Source organism: Patella vulgata, chromosome 4 (genome assembly GCF_932274485.2).
Source record: "Patella vulgata chromosome 4, xgPatVulg1.2, whole genome shotgun sequence".
In the NCBI taxonomy this organism is placed as follows: Eukaryota; Metazoa; Mollusca; class Gastropoda; family Patellidae; genus Patella; species Patella vulgata.
This window is the reverse complement of record NC_065882.2, coordinates 56,935,811-56,959,322: the sequence shown is the minus strand read 5'-3', so window position 1 is coordinate 56,959,322 and position 23,512 is coordinate 56,935,811. Positions and strand designations below refer to the sequence as shown.

Sequence of the window (23,512 nt, the reverse complement as noted above, 5' to 3'; positions counted from 1 at the left end):
TGCAACACGACGAAAAATATTAGTAAATGTTGTGTAAATCTCCCTATTTAATGGGTGGTAGAAATAACCCCTGTCCATATCATAATGATAGCAAATTGTGATAATTCTTTGTTAAGTCTTGTAGAGTTTCATGACGTCCATTACATCTAGTTCATACAAAGTGTATATCTGCTTTATTCATTAACATTGACATAGAAATCATTGACATTTTGACATTGACAATCAATTTATTATTTTGAAAAAATTCATTAGTCTGTCTATGAATTATTTTCAGACTGAAGATTTAAAGAGAACAGCATCAGCTCCTAATTTATTAAGTGTATCACCTGATTCTTCTGATGGCAGTAATAGCAAGAAGTTAAAGGTGAGAAGAATTCTCCATAAAATCTTTCTAAAAATATGAAAAATTTGTATTACATACAATTTCAAGAAAACCAAAGACATTATTTATTGGATGACTTTTACCTAAAAGTTCTTGGTTTTTTTTTTTGCCTTGACACCATTGGATGGATAGCAAGAATATGTGTCTGGTTACTGGACGAAATGAAAAAGATATGGTTCTTTGAAAATTCTCCCCAACATGTAATAGTAAATTAGTAAAAATTTAAAGACTTTTAACAAATTAATTACATGTACCTTATTGACATGACTAGTTGGATCTGTAACTTGTTTATTACATTTTTAGATATTAAACAAGTTTGACTAGTCTTTGGGGTAAACCAGTACTTGAGTTCAGATCAAAGTTAAAATATTCAAACTATTTACTTTGAGATGTTGATGAATTTTTTATATATTTCATAATTTTTTTTTAAGGAGTTACAAGAAGAACACGATCAGTTGAATGAGGAATATCATAAACTATCTATTGATAATCTAAAATTACGTGATAAATTAGAGGCTTCAGAACAACGATTTAAGAAAGAAAAAGAACAGGTTTGTTTTCTGGTGATTTTATTTTTTTGTTTGTAGTGTTGACATTGATTTATGATCACCATAAAAATTTTATGCATAAATTTAACAAATTTAGTAGGTAAATTAAACATTAGCACTTTGGAGGAGTTGGCCAGTTGATAAAATTCTTTTTCACAGTTTAACTTGATTTTGTTACACATTAATTGAGTATGTTCAAATTAGATATGTAAGTGTATCAGATCATTTCTAAGTTGTCAGTTATGTAATATATTCCATCCTGTAAGTAATTTCAATAATTAGAGGAGTCTTGAGATTCTTTTTGAATATGAAGTTGTTCAAATAAAATTATTTTCTTGATTAAATATTGTCACAGATTTTGAAATTATTGTTTTGCACAATTTTTTTTATTATTTATTTATTAACTTCACTGTTTTTGCATCATTTATTTTATTTTTTTGCACTACATTGAACTATTTGTTAACAGGGTAAAGGTGAGACTCAGATACCAGAAACAGTTACAAAAGAGGTATGATACAGAAATACAAAATAAGATATAAAGCATCTACAGACTACTGTGAATAAAAAGTCATAAACATTCAAAACAGTAGATTTGTTTTTTGCATGGCAGCTACACTATTTAGATACAGGCCCTTTAAGACAAAAGGGTTGTTGAATGGTTAACACATGCACTTTAGATCATAAGCCCTGTCATTGAGTCAAGTGGCATGGTTTTGAGACCAACATTTGTATGTGACAAAGAGTTGGATTGCATGCCCAACCTCAGTTTTTTCCGGGTCCTCCGGCTTCCTCTCACACCTCCCCCCACCCCCACGCACAATTATTGAAATAAAATTGAACCATATGTTAGCCCCAAAATGAAACAGTTTGTTTCGAGTGGACGTTAAACACTGTCTCTTCTCTCTTTTTTTTCAGACAGTAAGTCATTCTGATAGTACAATGTAAGGAAATCCCTAAAATATTCCGAAACCAAATATAGTTCCTTCAGACATATTCAAAAACTCTTTATCTCTCTTTGGTGCCTGTTTGGTCTCGTTCTTTATGGTGTTAGCAAGAGACCTGTATATCTGGTGAATGGTTTCTTTCTTACACACCGATTTCATGACATTAATATCATTTCTTGTCTTACAATATATATTCAAACATATATACAATATTAATTTACTGTATAATAAATCTTCTGTTTCAGATAAACAATTTAAAAAAATTATTAGAGGAGGAAAAAGAGAAGAATCAAGAATTATCACAGTTCATAGAAGAAAATAAGGTATTAATTTTGTATAGATTTATTATTTAATTGTGTTTTAGATCCAACTCAGAATTCATTAATCATAATACATGTGATATTTGTAGTAGAAAACCCCACTAGTAATAAAGAAACTAAGATTGAACTTCATTAATCATAATACATGTAGACCCCCCACCCCCAACCGTAATAAAGAAACTAAGATCAGAATTCATTAATCATGATGCGTGTGATATTTGTATTTGTAGAAAACACCACCAGTAATAAAGAAACTAGGAGAAGATGGTTGGCAAGAAAGTGATGATGAATCAGGTAAACCATAATATAAACACAACATATAGAATTCGTTCAAAATAGTTCAAAACACTCTTACTGTAGCAGCCCATGTTGTATCTGAAAAAATGTCAGGAACTTATAAAATAGTATGGTACCTGATATTTTGAATTTTGTATTGGAGATATCAATAAAAAACACTGAAAAAAGACAAATTAGTACTCAACAAAATGACAGGCACCTGTAAGTTTGAATTGATGCCTGACAGTGTCTGTGGCAGGTGCCATAATTCCAAGCTTGCTGTTGTAGGTAAAATCAATATTTTTTGGTGTACATGATAAAACTGTTTTTTTTATCTGAACAGATATGATCCTACAATGTTTTAACTTGTATGACATAGTTATGTCAGTCCGTAGATATGGTTGTCTTGGTTGTTACAAACTCTGACTGGTATTCTACAAGTGGCAGGATGTGTTATTTGTAGAATACACTATACTAATTGTCTCATTACTGTGGTGTATTCATGTAGCTAACAGCTTGATACATTCCTATGTTCTTTTCATTATTAGCAAATTATTATTCTTTAATATTTTTTTAGGAGATAGTGCAAATGAAGATAGTAAAAAGATGGTGGTTTTATTACGCAGTCAAATTCTAACTTTAAATCAGGAGAACGACCAATTAAAAGAAAGATTACAGGTAATTACAGGGCAGAATAGTGTATGCTATTTCTATTTATTGAATTCAAAAACTTATTTTTAGAGAACAGTTTTTGTTATTCTTTATAAAAATAATTTTCTTTATGTTTTTGAATTGTTTAAAAAAAAAACAACCTTAAAAAAATGTATTCACTGATATAAAACAAATTTATGCAATGTTTATGGTTTATATTTCTTAATTGTTTAAAAAGCAAACTAAATAAATGGGTTGTTGATTCAGGGGCAAATTTCTAATCACATTTCTGTTGATTCTGATAATTGATGTAGTGTAATTACAATTATAACAGAATCAAACACAACAGACATGTTTCAGCTGTTGGGGTTGGTTGAGATATTGTTTTAATTTCATAGTTATAAAGTAAATATATTTTTTACCAGAATTTACCTAATGGTTATAATGAAGGAGGTAGAGTTGTATTAGATCAGATAGCTACAGGTGTATCCTTAAAAGATTTAGAAGAATTAAATGAGAAAGTTGAACAGTTAGAGTCAGAAAAACAAGAGTTACAAACTCAAGTTTTACAGGTAAATATTTTATAATATCTTTATTTTCAAACACAACATTAAATGATTAAAGCTTGTAGTTAAATCTGTTACCTCCTTATTAGCTTTCGATCCCAAGCGTGAATGGTACATAGCGGTAGAGTTTTGTGCCTACCTGGGATTCTCCGGGTGCTCCGGTTTGCTCCCACAGCTAAAAACACCTATGAGCAAGTGAAATATTGAAATAAATTGTACCATATGTTAGCCCCAAAATGACATAGTTTGTTTTGAGTGGATGTTAAACCTCATTTCTCTCTCAATATATATATTTCCATGAAATTACAAAATTTGGTTAGAACATTGATGTGAAATTTTCTGTAAAATTGTCAGTGGCTCCTAAGTTGCAAGTCCTTTGCAGCTGCACTTTTCACACATTGTAAGGCCTGCACCAGAACTACATATTTAAGGTCTATAGTAGGTCATCTTTTCCATGTATCCTTACACTATTGGTGCATAAACCCCAGTGCCCTATAATTTATACCATGTCTGTTTTTATTTCAGTTGAAGGAAGCTACGGAAGTGGAGAAATTAAATGGTGCCATTACGTACGAGGAACTAGCTAGTCAGAATAATGAACTAGAACTACAACTTCAAGAAATAAAACATAGGGTACAAGTAGAAAAATTAGCAACATCGGACTTGGAATCAGTTAGTGAATCAAAGGATTCTATCAAAAACAATGAACTTGTTAAACAGGAAAATTTGAAATTAAAAGAGGAATTAAGTAGATTAAAATCCATTACATCTGTAGATATGGACAATTCTCAAACTTCGGAAGATTTGAATAGGTTACAGACTTTACTCGATGAGTATAAACATTCTAATAAAGTTCTCTACGATGAGAACAGTAATCTTAAAGAAGTACTCAGTAAAAATGTATCTTATAATAGTGAATCAGGTGAACAAGACGAACTACTGAGAGAATTAACAAGTTTAAAACAAGAAATTATTATGTTGAAATCAACAGCACCATCTAGTAGAACAGAATCGGATGACAGTGGAGATGTGGAACCTGTGCCAGCATCACAGAAAATTCCGGATACAAAAGATGAAGATGCTGCCAGAATTGAAATACTTGAAAATCAAAATGAGAAACTACAAGATCAAGTGACCATTTTGAGCACAGAGTTGAATAAATTACGAACCACATTTGACGCTATTTTAAAAGCAGGTGATGATTTACAAGAAGACTTCGATCAGCTTCAACAAGAGAAAGAACAAATTCAACAAGAATACGAAAAGGTCATGAATGATAGAGAGGAATTTACGAAAGAAAATACCTACTTGTTACAAGATAGTAATCAGATGCACGATGATCTGACAAAACTTGTGTACGAACTCGAACACTTACAAGAAAAATACAAAACTGTGATAAGCGAGAAAGAAGACTTGGAGAGGAAAATCAGTGCTGTTAGTTTAGCCGGAAAGGTTGGCGAGGTGGCGACATTGTTGGAAGAGCGAGACAAACTACAACAAAAATACGATGATTTAGAGGAACGATCTTCAACCCTTCAACATGATCACGACATAGTTCTTGAAGAAGTCCAGAGTTTGCAAGAACAGATTAGTCAGTTATCAACTCAACGCGATGCGATGTTTGAAGATTTGGACGAGTATGAAGGAATGATGCAACAGCATGAGATATTGCAGCAGGATTATAACCAGTTAGAACAGGATTATACAGATCTCCTGAAAGAGAAAGAGAAGTTAGAACAGGAATTGTTAGAGGTTCAAACCACCAGTATCAAAATAGAAAGAACGTCGGCTACAGATGGTCAACAAGAATTGATTGAAGAAAATAAAATGTTAACATATGAGAAAGACCAGTTAGAACTAACAATAGATGAATTATCTAAAGCTAACGCGTTATTAGAAGAAGAAATTCTCGTAATTAAAAAAATACAGCCCGAGTTATCCCTCCACAAAAAGTTAAATAATAATATTGATAATGTTGATGAAGAACGTGAAAAAGAAATTAGATCATTACAGTCACAGATTAGTATTCTAAAGGAAAAAATAGATGTAAGTACTGTTAATAAAGAAAATATTAATTTTGGTTTAAGTTGAAAATCACTGATCTGTCATTTGCCTTTTTTACAGCATAATCCACACTGAAATATGGTGCCTGCTAATTTCAAAATTTTTTCATCCCCACTACACGTGGCCTCCACAGAATATACTCAAATAAACATACATGTGTAAACACTAGATAAACTCCTGGTTTGAATTTATTTATATTAAAAGAGGCCCATCAAAAGATTTTAGAGAAACTTATAGCTCATGCTGACTTGTTTACATTGTCTTCAGAGAATGACAATGTTTCAAAATTTTTAATTCATATCTTTGTAAATAGTATACTGAATGGAATTAAACCACTTTGGATATTCTTGTTTTCCCCAGTGGTATCGTTCCATTCTACGCCACTATACCCTGGGTCCATTCACAGGGGAAAATCAAATTATCCACCTTTGATTATTATGGTGAACATAAACAATGACGCCAAGACTGGTATGCAAACTGTTTTTATACGCCCACATTTTCATGTGGACGTATTATGCCGTCGCCCCCGTCCGTCCACAATTGTTTGTGGACTCTCTACAGGTCACAATTCTTATCCGATTTTGACGAAACTTGAAATATAGGTTTATCCCCAAAAGATCTCGGCTGCTTTCGATATTGGCATGTATCGGATCGAAACTTCATGGATTATGGCCCCTGATTGTACGAAAAATCACATTTTTAGCTTGTGGACCCTATAGAGGTCACAATTTTTATCCGATTTTTTTGAAACTTGAAATGTAAGTTTATAACCCAAAGATCTTGGTTCCTTTCGATATTCGCGCATATCGGACCGTAACTTCCTGAATTATGGCCCCTGATTGTACGAAAAATTGCGTTTTTAGCTTGTGGACCTATAGAGGTCATAATTTTTATCTGATTTAAAAAACCGTATTATTATATCACCGTTACACCCTAAGGAAGGTTAAGTTTGAATTTCGTGAAAATCGGCCCAAAATTGACAGACAAAATGGCCGCCGTTCGTTCTCAAATAGCGTAAAAATATGGTATATCAAGGTTGTGGACCCTATAGAGGTCACAATTTTTATCCGATTTTGTTGAAACTTGAAATGTAAGTTTATAACACAAAGATCTCAGTTCCTGTCGATAAACGCGCATATTGAATTGTAATTTCCTGAATTATGGCCCTTGATAGTAGGAAAAATCACTTTCTTGTTAGCTTGTTCTCTATCCATCTCTCAAAAATGTGGGCGTATCCTGCCTGGCAGCCGCTGGTTTGATTGGTTTGTAGAATCAACCTAAAATCAAGTGCAGATAATTTGAATTCGTAAAAACCCCATGAATGGACCCAGGATATAGTGGAGTAGAACGGAACCATATAACTGGTGATACCGAGGACACACTTTGGACTGATATTCCTTTTAGAGATTAAAATCCCTCAAAGAACAATGACAGACATTAAACATGTACCACCCAATGAGAGAGATGATCCCTCAGAATATTTTAGTCAATAACTTCTTAGAAGGAAAGTTTGTACGGTGGCCTGATCAATCATTTAGTTTTTTCTAGTTTTCTCCCATGATTAAAGATCCATGAAATAAAGATGTACCATATTATTACTTCGAAAGAGATTGGTTATTTCAACTATCGGGTTGACAAGAAAAATATGTCCAGATCTTGCTGGTGTATAATGATAATCCCTCAATCATTGGAATTTGGTGAGAAAGTTGACTTGGAATGTGGTGGAGATTCAATATCTACCAGAATAGCCCATTCTGTGCTGGGTCAAATAATATTTATTGATAGAAATGTTTGTTTTTTTCAGGCCAGTGAGAAATGTCACAATGAAGTTATTAGTATGTATAGAACACATCTTGTTAGTGCTGTTCAGGTAATTATTATATCATAGGCCTACTGATTTAATATTAAATTATTTTATGGAGTACTGTGGTCATGTGGATTTGCACTTGAGAGTATGAAGAAAGTCCTCAATTTATTGTTGGAATAAATGGCAGAGTGTTTAGGCAAAATTGTTAAATTGTTTTGCGAATCGTGTGAAAAGTTTAGCAAATTGTTGAATTGTGTGAAAAATTTAGAAAAAAGTTCAGTTGTTGCACTATTTAGAAATTAGCATAGCCCTTGTAAAATAAACTGATGTAGGTCAACTTGGTAGGGAGGTGCATTGTTATCAAAACTTTCCCTGTATTACATTTATAGATAAAGGACTTAATTAACCCGTAACATTTTATCTTACCATATGTAGCCTACTTGTTGTGTAAGAATTAAACGTAATAATTATAATTAATAATAATTGATCATTTATATAGTGCCGTATATCCAACACAATAATGATATTTTATTTCAGGGTCACATGGATCCAGACGTACATCAAGCTTTACATCAGATTATTGAAATACGCAGCATGGAACAATTCTGTTAACCAGAGTAACTCACAAAATTTGTATCATTCAAAAGTTGTAACATTCCATTATATCAGACATATGTCTATATGGTTATTTATACATGGTTTTATTCAAGTGCCTGTCTATAATATTTTATTTGCCTTTTTTAATTGGGATTATCCTGTTTCTTTTTTACTGATATCCCAGTCTTTCCAAAGATTCTGTTTTTATTATACATAATGGAGTTTTTTTTGTACTTTTATTGTATATGAGGGGATTTATTATATAAAGTTATACTGGATAACAAAGATATCTACACTACAGATTGAAAACCAGTTGCTTCATACATATAATGGTTGTGAATCCCATCGTTCATGTGGGATTCCACTGAGATTTATACTGAATACAGGACTGCTGGAGAATGTGGGGTTTATATGTCTTCCACTATTAGAGAGCATTCAGACTTAGTTTCAAAAATGGAATCAAATAGGATTCGGTGATTGTTAAATTTGTCTTTGCATTGACTGTATTCATAAGGCATGGATTATCATTTTGATTAATCGTGACAGTAATTACGGTCAAGTTCATTAAACATGAGAAATGGTTTTACTTTTTTTTCTCCACTGTTGAGAAAGTGGTAAACGCAAGTCAAACTTGGTCCTAAATACCTATTCACGTTTTCAAACTTGGAAAGACTATTTTCTCCAGTTTTCACGAAAGCATTAATATTTCCCATTTACGTTTGAGTGTGTACCATAAATGTTTTGAAAAAAACAAAACCATGTCCAGGTGTACTTTTAGGGTTTTATTATTGTTTTTATTATTTTATACATGTATGGTATGTTTTAAAGTGGGAGTAGCCCAACACAATGTTCATTTTTTATGGCCATAATATAATGAAGATGATGTAAGATTTAACTTCAGACTGTAGTTTTAATAGACCAATCTCTAATGTTTATATTCTGGTGTTTACTGGATAACCAAGACATAATACCCAATTTTTTTTTCAGATATTAAACAGTGCGTTTAAAGATAATATTAAGCTTTAGAAGACTAAAAGAATATTGGTCAGAATTTAATGAATTTTGTTATGTATAAGCTATAAAACTAGAACAGAATATTGTTAATTTTTTAAAATTTACTTCCTGGGGCTACTACCACTTTAAAATAAAGATACATTGTGTGTAGTGCCATGTATCAATATGAAATGCCAGTATATTTGCCAAATTTGTTGACATTGGATTTTAAGATGACGTTGTTACAGAATAATTTTTTAAATACAGTTTTTATGCATTTCTTTAACTATTTGTACTTAACCCTTGTGCCTCCCTTCTTTTTAATCAAATTTGTTTTAATCAAATTTGTTATAACTGATGCCTTTTTTTTATTTCTTATATAAACATATTCTAGTTATTGAGTGTTTTAGATTTTTATAGCCTTCAATTACTGGTACATAAGAATTTTTAAAAACTTTGTTTTTTCTATTATAATCAGGCACTGCCTCATACATATCATATATTAGCCTCTGTCACCCAGATCATCACTATGTATGTCCAATTTCTGGGTACTTTCAACACAAAAAGTATTTGTGACCTAGTCTACATTCTTGTTCCGATAACTGATTGGTAGAAAATATTAGCTCTGGATCTTCTATAATCACAATTAACCAGACCATTTCAACTTTTGTTTTCTACAGTTGATATATTTATAGCTCTGGTCTTCGAGCCCTCGGATTATTTCTCCGCCATGTGACTAAAAATACCTAAACCTAGGAATATTATACATCATCAGATCTGGCTTCAAAAATATAAAGTTCATTTCAGCATGATGGAAATTGACAAACTGACAATCAGTAATTATGAGTTGATTTTCAAGGTGGCACATGTTTTTCAATTTAGCTCCCTTGAATTTTTGCCCAAGGTGGAAATTTTGTTGAAAAAAAATAAAAAGTGTATATTTTTCGTGTGGGTAACAGAGGCTAATCAAAATTCAGGTCAAATTATTGATATTCAAAAAAGAGTATTATTTCTTGGCATAATCAAACACATTCTATATAAACGCTTATAAATAAAAATAATAACATTCCATACAAATTTAATTCATCATTCCACTTTGTACATAGATTATAAACCTTAAAGTACACAGATTTCTGAATTGTACATGAATTATAAATAGATGATTGGTGTAAAATATATTTTAAGTTAATGAATTGGTAGAGAGCATTTATTTAACATACATTGTATGACTTATTCATTTGTTTTACAAGCAATTTTAGCAAAACTTTCATCAGTTGAATTGTACTTAACTCGTTTTACTCCGTCAAAAGTGTGCTTGATGAATTTATGAGAATTTCTCTGAATAAAATACTAGAAAAAATCTAAATCATATTCTTAAATATTAGTGCGTCTCAAAATCAAATATTTATTTTGTCTCAGTGACATATTATATTATGATGTGTTATTAGTAATATTTGTATAATAATCATTTACATGATAAATTAATAAGGTAAATACTTGATTTAAATTAAAACATAAAAGAATGTTGTTTATATTAGCCTGCATATAGATCATTATAAGCTTGTGTGATTTGTAAGAATAATCAAAGGATATATATTGAAATCTAATACATAATCTTGTATTTTGTAGGTTTCACTAACAGCACATTGATGACTCGTCTTCCTTTATGTCATGCTTTAACATCATTTAAACTTTAATTAATCATTTTTATCTATGTGTATAATTACTTCCATTCCAAAAATAAGGACAAGGTTTTGCATAACCACAGTGTTTATGAATAATGATTACCACATAAATACTGAATTACGATACTTTTAAAGCATTGAGATGGCATTGTATAGAATGAGAATTATTGAACTAAACGGAGCTAACCGTAACTCTTGTGCATGTTTATTATATATCCCAATGAAAAGTTGCCCTAACCCCAAATACTGTGGTTACGAATAACTTCTTCTAAAAGATAGTTTTAAATTAATATCCAACAATGTAATGCACATGTCACCATTTCTTCCATCTGACATATTGTAAAAGATAATAAAAAGTTATAGTAAGTATATTCTGTTCTTAAAAAAACCCAAAACAACCCCAGTTAAGTTGACTAATTTTCATACCTGTAGATCATTGGAGAAACAATCTCTGTAAAACATAGAATCACATCATAGATGTATTACCATGATATCAACAACCCATACCATAGAAACACATATGTTAGTGCTTTATTTGTTGTGTAATACTGTGTGCTGATAATCAAAATATATTTCCTATTATCAAATAATTTACTTTCTCTAGCACAATAAGAATGTACATAATAAATACTGGTATATTATAAATTCTGTAATTAACTCTCTAGTTTTATTGAATAGATGAAAGTGAACTAAAAATGATCATTTATTATAGAATTAATATAGGGAAAGGGATCATTTTGAAATGTTTTATTTTATATGAAACAAATAAAAAGTATTTTTTTAAGAATACATTGATTACGACCGGCTGGTTCATATGATGTGTTATTTTGTTTAGTTATTATTAGGCAAGTTCTATATGATTAAATCTTTGATTCCAAAGTTTGTTTATTAAATGTAGTTTAAATTTGGGCATACTGTGTTGACAGTGGAACACAAAGTACTGGCCATGCCATACATAAAATTAATACATAAAATTCTATATCGACCATTTTGGTTTTCACCCAAATCCTAAGAAGCAAAGTCATTTTAATATCAGCATATAACTTTTTAAAACTAATACCATAATAAATATCAAAACGTCATTTAAATATCAGCATGTAACTTTTAAAATCTAATACCATAATAAATATCAAAATACCACCCATTGTAACATGTTATTCTTGTATATATATATATATATATATATCATGTGGTGTGTAATAATTTTATACATAATATTTTTATACTTTAAATGGAATTTGAATAGTTGATATTAATAAATTTAGGGTTAGTATTACACAGATAAGGCATTTTTGTTTCAACAACAGATCACTTTATATTTAGTTAATGGACAATCATATCTCTCCAAAAGGTCTTAGATATTAATTTAGATTGTGTGTTTATTCAACTATATATAAAGTAGTTTAATGTTGCAACAAAAGGGTCTTGTCATTATTATTATATCATGTTTGTTTTATTTTATAACCATAAGGTTTTTTGTTTAATGATTTGAAGCATATTTGTTATTTATTTTTTATGAGTATATATTTAATATTTTATCACTGGTATTATTTAATATTTAAGACAATATCTGTGAACCACATGTAAACATAAACACTAGCATTAAATTGTCATAAATCAATTCATATTTTCAGTTTTTATTCATATTTTTTGTGGGTCAAGTTAAAACATAATTTTGGGGAAATCAAAACAGAATAATGAATTCCAATTCGAAGGTGACATCACCTTCTCTTTAATTTTTGTTATTAAAAAAAAAGAGAAAAAATTTGGGCAGTCAAGCTTAATATGTTATGTGCATAATACAATTTACTATGATGGGCCCTGTTGCCATGGTACCGTAGTCGAGAGGTAGGGTACTGGCCTATCAACTAGACTGTCCCCGGTTCGAATCCTGGCATGGGCTAACATGAACCTTTGGGATTTTTCAAGCCCCATTCTTACTTGCCATGTAAAACCTGATTTCAAAAAGTTGTGTTAAAACATTATCTCCCTTTAATGCACACAAATTGCTAAACAGTGCTTGAATTTAAATCCACTTCATTTTCTTGCTCATTTGTCATTGAGTCAATTGGCATAGTTGACTGTCCAGTATGTTCAAGATTCCTTCCACTGCTAAAGACCCCTAGGTGCTAGTGAATTATTGGAATAAATTAAGCCATATGTTAGTCCCATAATGACCTAGTTTGTATCTAGTGGATATTAATATCTCTCTCTCTGTCTCTCCCTCCCCCTCCCCCTATACAAGAACAAATCCATTACAAGGCTGGAGCAGTATTTATTAAGACTTATTATTTTTATTAGCTAATAAAAGAAAGTTTCTAGGAGATAAACTTGGATCAAATATTGGTACCAGTACACTTGACAGACCTGAAATTAGACAAATATGATCTTGTATATACCCAACTATGTGGATTCATTCCAGTACCATGAACAAGGAAGGGAGCTCAACTGACACCGGAATCTTACTGACACAGACTTACATTTAAAGGCCTGATGCCTCATATAGCTCACTACAATATTGTGAAAGTTTCATCTCGAATAGCAATATTGGACCAAACATGGTTCAATTCTGTACAGTATTTATAAAGTTATAATCAATAGAAATTTCATTGATCTATGCTGCTCAAGCATTACAAGACACAGTCATCTTTTATTAGTAAAATCTGATTGAATCCAAGATGTAAGATTATCTAGTGTTGGTATTTTGATTCTTTTATCTTAATTAAATGTTAAATAATCAATCTGAGTACATATTTAGTGAGAAATTTGATATTTTAGCAAAAATACAAAAAGTCTTGTGAGTGCATAAAGATAGTGTTATGGATGGAAATTTTAATTTACTTTATAGCTAGTATGGTGGGCACATACAAAAGTGCACGACACAAAGATTTTGAAATAAGGTATTTTTCAAAATAATACTTACCTTGTTCATAAAGATATATCAGTCGGTCTAATAATATTAAAGTTTCTACAACAGGTCCTAGAGATAGACGTACAGTATAAAAAGACATCACATTTTTCCATTCAGATAAATATTCTTTGGCTTGTTTCATTAATTCTGATGGGATAGTATCATCATATCCAAGCTTTTTTAAAACTGAACTACAATAGCTGAAAACAAACACAAAAACATATATTTATTTGTGTTACATATTTTTTTTGTGTTAAATGCTTGAAAACCTCTTGTGAAATCTTGTTGGAACGTCGCAGTGAAATAAACCATAGTAATTGTTATCCATAAATAGTGTGTTATTTGACAAAAACATATAACATCTGGGTATAACAAGATAAATAATGATCCTAAATAAAAAATGTCAAATCGTAATACATGTACATCTATATGTCCATATATCAGATGAAATTGACCATTCTCTTATTCACAGATGATATCTGTCAAGTTTTATATCTAAGTGATAGTCTAATCGCAATTTCAGATGCAGGATCAAAAATCATCAACAGCCTCACTCTCTTTTGAAGGCCATTTCATTAATCTGTTTTGCCACCGAATGGTATATGTTTGAATAAATTCAAGAAAATTATATTATAAAGCTAACTTAATTAATATTGTAGAAAAGTAACCTGAACAACCATCGATAATTATTTGACAGAATATTTACAAGTCATCATATCTGTACTTCAAACACAGAATTTTCTCATAAATGAAAAAAAGCTTACTTTTCAAAGGGCATGTTTGTAGCATTTTTGATGGTGAGTTTCATAGCACCTCTGTCAAACTCTGGATGTAAAATAGTTATGATATGTTGAAATGCTGCTCTGTAACAATGTACCTTCAGATGTTCACTATCGGCTAAAATGTAAAAATGTTTCAAAATGTATGAAGTTATAATATACATCTCTATAATTGGTTTAACATCTATCTTTATTCTGATTTAATGAGGAACTCTCAAAGTCCAAATATTGGAGCCAGGGTGGCTTAGTGCTGGCTCACTAACCAGGGGTTCTGGGTTCAATCCAGGTGTTGACTGAGATAGTTTCTTTGAATTTCCATGCCTGCTTTCCAGCATCCTGTTGTTTTGATGGTACATAAACACTGAGGTCCTGTGTATACCACCTTAAAGATCATCTGAAAGTTGTGAATTGAAATAAACATAAGGTAAGTTGTAGTACTGCTATCTGGGCAAAGTTTCTCTCTCAGAACACATTATGCCTGTCTTCATTAGCACGCTTGCTACAGGAAAGTAGGATGTTTTAATTAATTTCAATTCCAAATCTCATGATTTTCTACAACATTTGAACATTGAATTATGACAGTTACTCTGTGTAGGATAAGCACGAGGCTGAGGTTATGCTGGGGAAGGAAAGACTGAAGAAAATAACCCGAGAAACAGAAAAACCGAGGCCGGTAGGCCGAGGTTTTTCTGTCAAGGGTTTTTTCTGAAGTCTTTCTTCCCCAGCATAACCGAAGTCGAGGACTTTATCTTGCTTATAAACCGTCTATGTTTACATATACGCAGGTGAGAATATCCCAGAATTCCCGCAAGAAAAACCGTATATCATGTTTTCTTATGGAAAAAAAAACCTACCCTGTAAGAATAACCCGTTACAGGTTTAAAGAAAAACTTTCAGAAGAATAACCCCAAATATATCCAAAACAGCCAACCGACTTTCAGACCGCAAGTTATTCCGGGCATAGAATATACCCCAAAGATCAAAGAGATTTACTGTTACAGGTTTACAAGTCCAATAAATCAGATTACCTTTCAACCTTTCTTTATAAGAATCTGCAAAATGACAAGCCATTTCCCTGGCTGCATAACTTAGTTGATGTTCTGGTAAACTTTGTACAAACTGACTCATAGGATAGCCATCTTCTTTACTTTGATTGATGTTGGCCTTGTTATCAGATCTAATTAAAAAAAATATAAACATTCCAATAGTCATGTAGTATTAAGTGGCTTTTAGAATGAGATTTGTCTCACAGACATCCACAGGGTTTGTCTCACAGACTTATCAAGCGCCCTGTGAGAAAAACATCATTAGCATCATGGCTGATCTATTCAAGGATGTTATAATTTCCTTCATTTTGATTGGTTGTAGCATGAGACATCTCACGTACAAATCTCACTGTTTAATTTTAACCCTGCTTTAGGTGCTGAATAATTTAGATGTTACCAAGCCCCTTGTCAAGAAGTCATCATAAAGTATACAAGCTCTGGCATATTGGATCAACTGAGCAAGCTGGGGATTGTGATACATCATTTGATTTATCAATATTTTAATGTTGATTTCTGGTATGTGTCAATTATGAATAACAATTCCAATTGCAAGCAGGACATTGTATAATCACTATTGGTAGGTTAGTTAACCAAGGATGTCATCGCTATACGTGACTGATATATGTTTTAAGGCAGTTTTTTTTTCTATCTTGTTAAACAGACCTTGAATATAATTTGACCAGAAATAAATCAAAACATTGGGGGCACAATTTGGAACCAACTGTGTGCTGAAATATTTGCCATGCAATTAACAGTATACAAAGAATTCTAATATCCTTGTCATATCATCTTCTAATTGTATGTACTTTGTTGGGCATCCATGGGGTTAATGTATACTACTGAAATTATCATACCTGCTTGTGAGTTTCATATAACAACAACCAACAGATGCTAATCCAACTGTTTTATCACAAGACGCAAAAACTCTTAATAAAGTAGGCGTTAAATCACCGCAAGCATGTAATCCACCTAATATAAAATTATCGTTCCTTGTTTCTCTATCTACCACATTAGCACTGGAAAAATTTTCATTGTCAGTTTCCAATGCTGAATTAGTCAAATCTAATTCATTCCCAGAAGATTGATTGTTCAGAACTTTTACAAATTCTCCAGCCGAAATATCTGAGGAAATTGTACATACAACATGATTAGGGAGCTCATCACATGATTTTATTTGATCAGATGTCATGCTTTCTGTTTTTTCCTCTTCTTTCTTTAACTAAAATACAAAATGTCTGTATTTATTAAAACATCAATTCTACAATAACGTTAGTTAACAGTTACTTAAACATACATTATGCAAGAGCTAAATCTGCTTATTGCAAGTCTTTATTTAGGCTTCAGATGTCATAGGAATTATAAATTAGATCTTTATTTACACAACAAGCACAAAATCAACTCTGTAGACCCACGGATAGCTTGGATTCGGCTTTGATTTAAACAGGATTTCATTGATTGATTAAATTTTTTTTAAATGGCGTCGTAAGCGGAGATTAACCGTTACGTTGACGTCATACTCCTGGAAATTTTAGATCGAGGCTAAATGATAGAGTGTACGAAGCAAGGCCGCTGTTGAGCGAGGCTGCATGTCAGTCAATTTGATTGAAAGTTCGATATATACAGCCTTGATATTATGTTTAGTTGTGGTTAAAATGAGAGTTTGGATGTCGGTATTATACGCTCTTTTGTCACTTGCGTTTACAGAAAAATTATGGAAATTGATAAACATCGCAGCTAATATCGCAGCCCCATTGGATCACTGTTTCCCATTTGTCTGCTTCGGGAGTTACGTAGGCCTACCAGTTACAGTACAAGAGTACACGCAGGCTAATAAGAAGTCGGCTATAATTATGCCTCATTGATTTGGTCCATTCCTTTCAAACTTTCGCTTCTTATCTATATTAAAAGTCTTATTTTTAATTTGTAGTAAAAATAAATGTGATACGAATTGAATTGCAACCCCATCTCAAACCGAATACTATAATAGGCTAACGGTACCACAGCCATTGAAAACGTTACTTGATAATTGAGATTATGTAGGTGGTGTTAACGCCTGTCAATCAACGATCGGCCATTTTCGGAGACCGTTAAGAGAGAGTTGTCTCCTATTTCTAGTCAAAAATTACAATGGTGATAACTTTATTCAGAATAAAGTAATTTGACTGCAATTTTCAATATATTGTTCTTTTATCATCTATTTTTGAACTGTTAAAGCAAGAATGGTCAACTCTCTATTACAATCTCCCATAATGTATCTTTACTTAAGAGATTTTATCGTAGTCCTGTGCAACTACATATACATGTATGTATCTGAAGCTCTGTGAAATTCCATCTTTCAGTTTCCATATGGGGTTGCCTGAACAATCACATCTATATATATGCCAGTATCATATATAGTAGCAACTGTTCTGTGCGATTTTCAAGTCACTCATACATATAAACAATGAAATTGTGTAAGTTACAAGGCAGGTGGGCTATAACTATATGATGTTTAATTTGAATGGTCAGACAAGGTAATTGGATTATAACAATACACTGTGATGCTTGATTTGCATAGTTAACAAACTTTTAACCTGTGTAATCTAGAACGGCTCCTTTAAGATTTGTTAGAAATGTACATAAAGGCTATGGACGTTTACCAAATGTTTCATATAAAGAAATAGTCATGTGCAGCTAAGATGTTATAAAGCAATTGTAAAAGTATTGTGTACAAAATTTCGAACAATCAGTTTGCTACAAAAGCAAAACAAGTGATTGCCGTGACAGATATGCCCACAATTTGCAAGAGTTTCGGTCTGAGTTTTTTTTATGAAAATTGTACTCAACCATTATTAGGGTGTAACAGTGATATATTTGAATGGTTTTGGAGGGTCCACAAGTTAAGAACAGGATTTTTTATACAATATATAACCCAGGAAATTGCTGTCCGATATACTTGAATATTGAATGGAAATTTAATCAAAGTTGGATAAAAATTGTGACCTCTAGAGGGCCCACAAGCTAAAAACATGATTTTTCGTACAATCAGGGGCCATAATCCATAAAGTTACAGTCTGATACATGCCAATATCAAAAAGAACCGAGATCTTTGGGATATCAACCAATGTGGGTATATAATTAGTAATTTATATCAAGACCTGTAACACTTACCCTGTTTATAACTTTGTTGATATCTCTCTCCATTTCCCTGAATAAGATGAAATTAATAAAACTGATGAAACTATACATATAACTATAACGCAAATTAAATTGTTTTGCTTCATCAATAAACGATCACTTAGTATGATCCACTTATCATAATGTTTATAATTTATAGGATCTGCTTATCATCATTATTAGACAATTAGCCTATCATCTTTAGAGTATGACCAACCAATGATCAATTAGAGGATCGATAAATCTTCTATAGATAACCCATCTATAATCATTTAGAGGACTGAGATGACTGACCTATCAACTATAGAGGATCGACCTATCATCTACAGAGAATTGACCTATCAACTACAAACAATTGACCTATCAATTATAAACGATTGACCTATCAACATTTGACATATCCACTATAAACATTTGACATATCAACTATAAGCGATTGACCTATTGTCTACGGAGGATTGACCCATCAACTATAAACACTTGAACTATCATCTTTAAAGGAATGAGTTATCATCTATAGAGGATAATCCATACTAAACTAAGACTCCGATGTTCTGACCTACAGGGCCACAAATACCTCAGACATGTTGCCGACAGCCCCGCATGCCTCTGTGGTCACATTTTTGAAGATCCTGATCACTACCTCTTGCAATGCTCTTTATATTCAAATGCACAAAAGGAAACCATAGACACATTACAATACGATCTCAAAAATATTAACTGTCTTCTGTTCGGGTCCTCAACCCACTGTATCGATGTAAACAACAACATTTATTAACAAAGTCCACAAGTTTATTGATATGTCAAACAGATTATAATCTTGCCTACTCTTTGTTTAATTTACAATATTAATTTTAAATTACTTACCATGTAACCTATAGTATATACTGTACATTCCAATCCATCTCATTATATATGTATTTCCACTTATATATGTATGTGTTTGTCATTTTAACTGTGTATATACACCCATTTTGTTCCTTTTTTTTAATACTATGTATGCATATTATCTAGGGAGAGGGGTTTTACATAGGCTAAGCCTGTTCCCCAATCCCATTCAGACATCCTGAATAAAAATATTGTTTATAAAAAAAAAAATCTATAGAGGATCAAACGATCTTAAACTCATCATCTTTAGAAGATCTGTCTTTCATCTTTAGAGGATCAGTGGAGGATCAGTCTATTATCTATGGAGGATCAGTCTATTAGCTGTGGAGAATCAGTTTAAAATTTTATTGGGCTATCATCTGCAGATGATGTAAAGAATTGTACTAGTATATAAACTTACTGATCATATTTAAATGCTTTAGGAGCATGTGTACCAGCAGCTTCTACGGTTGTTACAGACAGACCTTTACTAAATGTTAAAATACGGGATAAATGTCCCAGTCCGGCTCCAACATCTACTATCTCCTTACATCCACATATATCACTTAATAAACTTACACCCTAGAACAAACAAAAAGGGTATATAGATCTAACTTAATATTATCGATAATATCTGACTTTAACTACATGAATAAGAATTCAGTTGGTCTCTTTTAATCAATATTGATATTATTATCTTACTGCGAAAATATCCAGCTTCAATCCCGATGTTGGCCGAGAAAAGGTTCCCCAAGATTTTCCAGTGTGGATTCCACTTGCAAAGTGTGCAGGATGGTTGGCCTGGCAAAGAACAGTGTCTGGTCATTCGGATGGGATGTAAGCTGAGGTCACGTGTGAATGTGGGCATACATATGAAAGAACCTGTGACAGCTGAAATTTTGAATAAGTGTTGGCCGTAGTGCCATTGTCCAGTCCAAATTTGCCTCATAGCACATGGTGTATGCCTGTCTTCATTTCATTTTCATATCTCTATGGTCTTGAGTGCCATTTGTAATGAGAAGATTAGATGAAAAAAAACAAAACATATCCCCAAGTCAACAAATAATTTACCTGAGCTAATCTGTGTATTTCATGTTGTTTCTTGGGTTTCACATGGCGTCTAAAAACATGGGATAAAGCATAGTCTTGACCATTAATAAGTGTTGAACTGGCCTTTATACCACTAGATACGCAATGACCAGCAGTTTTAGATGAGGCATCAGATCTCTCTCCATTAGAATATTCTGAAACACCGTCATGATTAAGTCTTTCACATTTGTTTGATTCTAAGTCTAATGTTTCATAGACATTTTCATTGCTTCTTTTGTTTGTTTTAGCTTTGCTTGATGATTTTAGGATCTCTTGTAATTCTGTAGTCTCAAAATTAATACTCTGTCTTTTTATAGAAAACAAATTCAAACACTGACAAAATGCCAGCATGGATAGAGGAAGCAAAGTTCTGAAAAAATTGAAAGGAACCATTCAAAAATATTACGAAAAAATGTTCTGAAAAATAAATATCAAAAAGAAGAGCAATGTATTTAAATGTGATTGGCAAGTTGAATAAATAAAGAATTTTGAAGTATTTATTTATAAACTTTCTGATTATCAATTGTAATTGACATCATGGAAAATGAATATATTATTGAGTACCTGTTTTCTTCATCACTGTTTTTATGTGTATCAAGAAAAAAACAATGTTGTGGAGGTGACATCATTTCTAATTTATTTCTCCAGCATGGTATTATCTTGTTCCAATATCCAAATATAAAAAAATCCTGTTAAAAATAGTTGACAAACGAAATATGATACTTTTTCAAAACCATATTTTTGATTTTATATTTTAAAGGGAATTCCCCTTTATAGCCTGCATTTGTCCTCTTAAATTCAATAAATTATTGTTAGCTGATTAATATTTATCAGTCATTAACTGTTTTTCTGACACAAAAGTAAATTTTTGGTGGACTGGTTAATCTGCTTAGCTACTCCAGATTTTGTTAGAGCCCACAAACTTGAAATCCCAGGTGAAGGAGATGGTACGTAATAGTCTCTCATCAGAAATATTTTGTTTCATAATACTATCACATGTCCCCCTGCCATTTTTGATTTTCTGTCCTGGTTGCTAAGGGGGCACAGTATAGTGGGTTCACAGTTTAGAGGGACACACTGAGCACAAGCATTTCTAGTTTACCTAAAAATTGCCTGACCATTTTAGACAGAATCTGGATATTTGGGCTTTTTTAAAGCCAATAGTGGTCCAAGCTAGGTCACTACTGACTTACAAGTCATAGGAATTGTTTACATAAAAGATTTTTTTTTCTTCCAGTGTCCCATAGTGTGACCCGGTGTACCCCACAAGGGGCACATTGGGGTCAAAATTTTTTTTTTCAGTTTTACAATTATCTACTGGTTTTAATTAATTAACTTCTTAACATGACTGTTAAATCGAACATATGACTTGCTCCAACTGAATACATATAGTTTGATACTCCGTAGGATTTCACTTCTGGCCAATTCACTAAAAAAAAGAAATCATGCCTGCTGTGCCTCGCTCTCCCCTACTAGCAGATCTTTAAATGTAAAGCTTGCATGTAATGGTTAGTTTCAAACTTTATAACAGTATTTCATTTCAGATTAATATTAATGTTGTCTACAATGAAATTAAAAACTTATTACCAACTGACAAATCAAGTTTGCATAACCGGCCTTCCATACTTTTTCAGAAATTATTAGTCTCGAATGTCAGGGTTTTGTATTAATATTGAAAATATTAATTATGTAGCATGTGAATAAAATCAAAAATTTACTTACTGACACGTATGCATCTATCAGCCATTTATAATGGTTTATAAAGCGAACATTGTTCATAACTTTACGTTTTAGCTCCAATACCGTGTCTTCATCACATAACACGATTTCTGCCATTTTGTAAATAAGTCTTTGTTAACTAGTCTGAATTCTTTCCACTGGATAAGCAAACTGCTCCACAGTAAAATATCAGCTCAACTGAACTAGGCTTTACCGTTATGATTAGCACTCGTATAAGTTCAGCTCTGAACGTAGATGAACTGCGCTCGCATCCAGTACCAAGCTCACTGATCTGAATCTGCGATATCACTTCACTGTGGAAACTGAAGATAAATAAAGTTATTCACACACAATCCGAGCCATTAACATAGCCAGCTGCTTCCCGAAATGTTAATTGCAGAAGTTCTTAAAACTAGATTTACAGTCTTACACGAATCAGTGGCACCACCGGAATAAACGCCACGTACCCTTCTTATGACACTATCTGCTAAACATGTACCGCAGCGGTTGGAGCGTATATTTTATCATCGTTCACGAGGAGAACATTTCCGTAGGGCATCTCCAGAAGTCCAGTCACCAACTTTGAATTAGAATGGGTAATATTAATTAATTCAACTCAAAGGTAAGACAGAGCTGTACCTACGATGTTTACATAGCCCACCGAAATCATCAGGACTGTGCAGGAACTTGGCCACTAATACATATTAATTATGCTTCTTTCTAAGGACTGGGGTTAAGTATCTTATTTGGTGACTTTAATCACGAGGTGCAGTACACGTTTATCAAAGGAAACGACTAGCTGTACAACAGGAATTTTTGTACTTGTCTATTAGGTAGACTCGAGTCCAGCGGCACCGGAACGGCGCGAGGGCCAGGGTACCAAACGAAAGGGGGTGTCCGGGAGGGGGGGGATCTCTAACCCCGGCCTCTAGAAAATTTTGTCTGTCCAACATTAATGATACCATTCTCGACAAAAAAGATAACTTTCGTGTATCCCCATTAAAGAAGAATGACCAACTTTTTTAAGTCACATTCAAGCCAAAGCCGAATTGTTAACTGGACAATTCAGGTCTACGTTTTGTCAACACCACCAGTGAGCAAAAGGGGTCACT

At 32.4% G+C, this 23,512-nt stretch overlaps 2 protein-coding genes across 4 annotated transcripts in view; one reads left to right on the top strand and one right to left on the bottom strand.

Moving 5' to 3' along the window:
• LOC126818901 (ankycorbin) overlaps positions 1-12,466 on the top strand; it is a 34,774-nt gene extending 22,308 nt beyond the window's left edge. For both annotated transcript variants that reach the window (XM_050546546.2, XM_050546547.2), the window contains exons 12-21: positions 275-364; positions 814-933; positions 1,397-1,438; positions 2,120-2,197; positions 2,425-2,488; positions 3,048-3,148; positions 3,547-3,693; positions 4,213-5,733; positions 7,556-7,621; positions 8,096-12,466. In XM_050546546.2, the coding sequence (XP_050402503.2) occupies positions 275-364; positions 814-933; positions 1,397-1,438; positions 2,120-2,197; positions 2,425-2,488; positions 3,048-3,148; positions 3,547-3,693; positions 4,213-5,733; positions 7,556-7,621; positions 8,096-8,170 (2,304 nt within the window). In that variant the 3' untranslated portion in view covers positions 8,171-12,466. The remainder of the gene's footprint in view (positions 1-274; positions 365-813; positions 934-1,396; positions 1,439-2,119; positions 2,198-2,424; positions 2,489-3,047; positions 3,149-3,546; positions 3,694-4,212; positions 5,734-7,555; positions 7,622-8,095) is intronic.
• Positions 12,467-13,088: 622 nt separating this feature from the next.
• Positions 13,089-22,529, bottom strand: LOC126818905 (methyltransferase-like protein 25B). 2 transcript variants are annotated; one of them, XM_050546560.2, is made up of 10 exons: positions 22,404-22,529; positions 21,246-21,370; positions 20,664-21,051; positions 20,014-20,174; positions 18,720-18,756; positions 16,424-16,788; positions 15,552-15,700; positions 14,509-14,641; positions 13,757-13,944; positions 13,089-13,200 (listed from the first exon to the last, which is right to left on the bottom strand). In XM_050546560.2, exons 1-10 carry the CDS (start codon positions 22,515-22,517, stop codon positions 13,112-13,114), a joined length of 1,749 nt encoding a protein of 582 aa, XP_050402517.2. In that variant the 5' UTR covers positions 22,518-22,529; the 3' UTR covers positions 13,089-13,111. The 2 variants fall into 2 exon arrangements, with proteins under 2 accessions (XP_050402517.2, XP_055956691.1); XM_056100716.1 differs by lacking the exons at positions 20,014-20,174; positions 20,664-21,051; positions 21,246-21,370; positions 22,404-22,529 and adding an exon at positions 19,593-19,978.
• Positions 22,530-23,512: the final 983 nt, after the last annotated feature.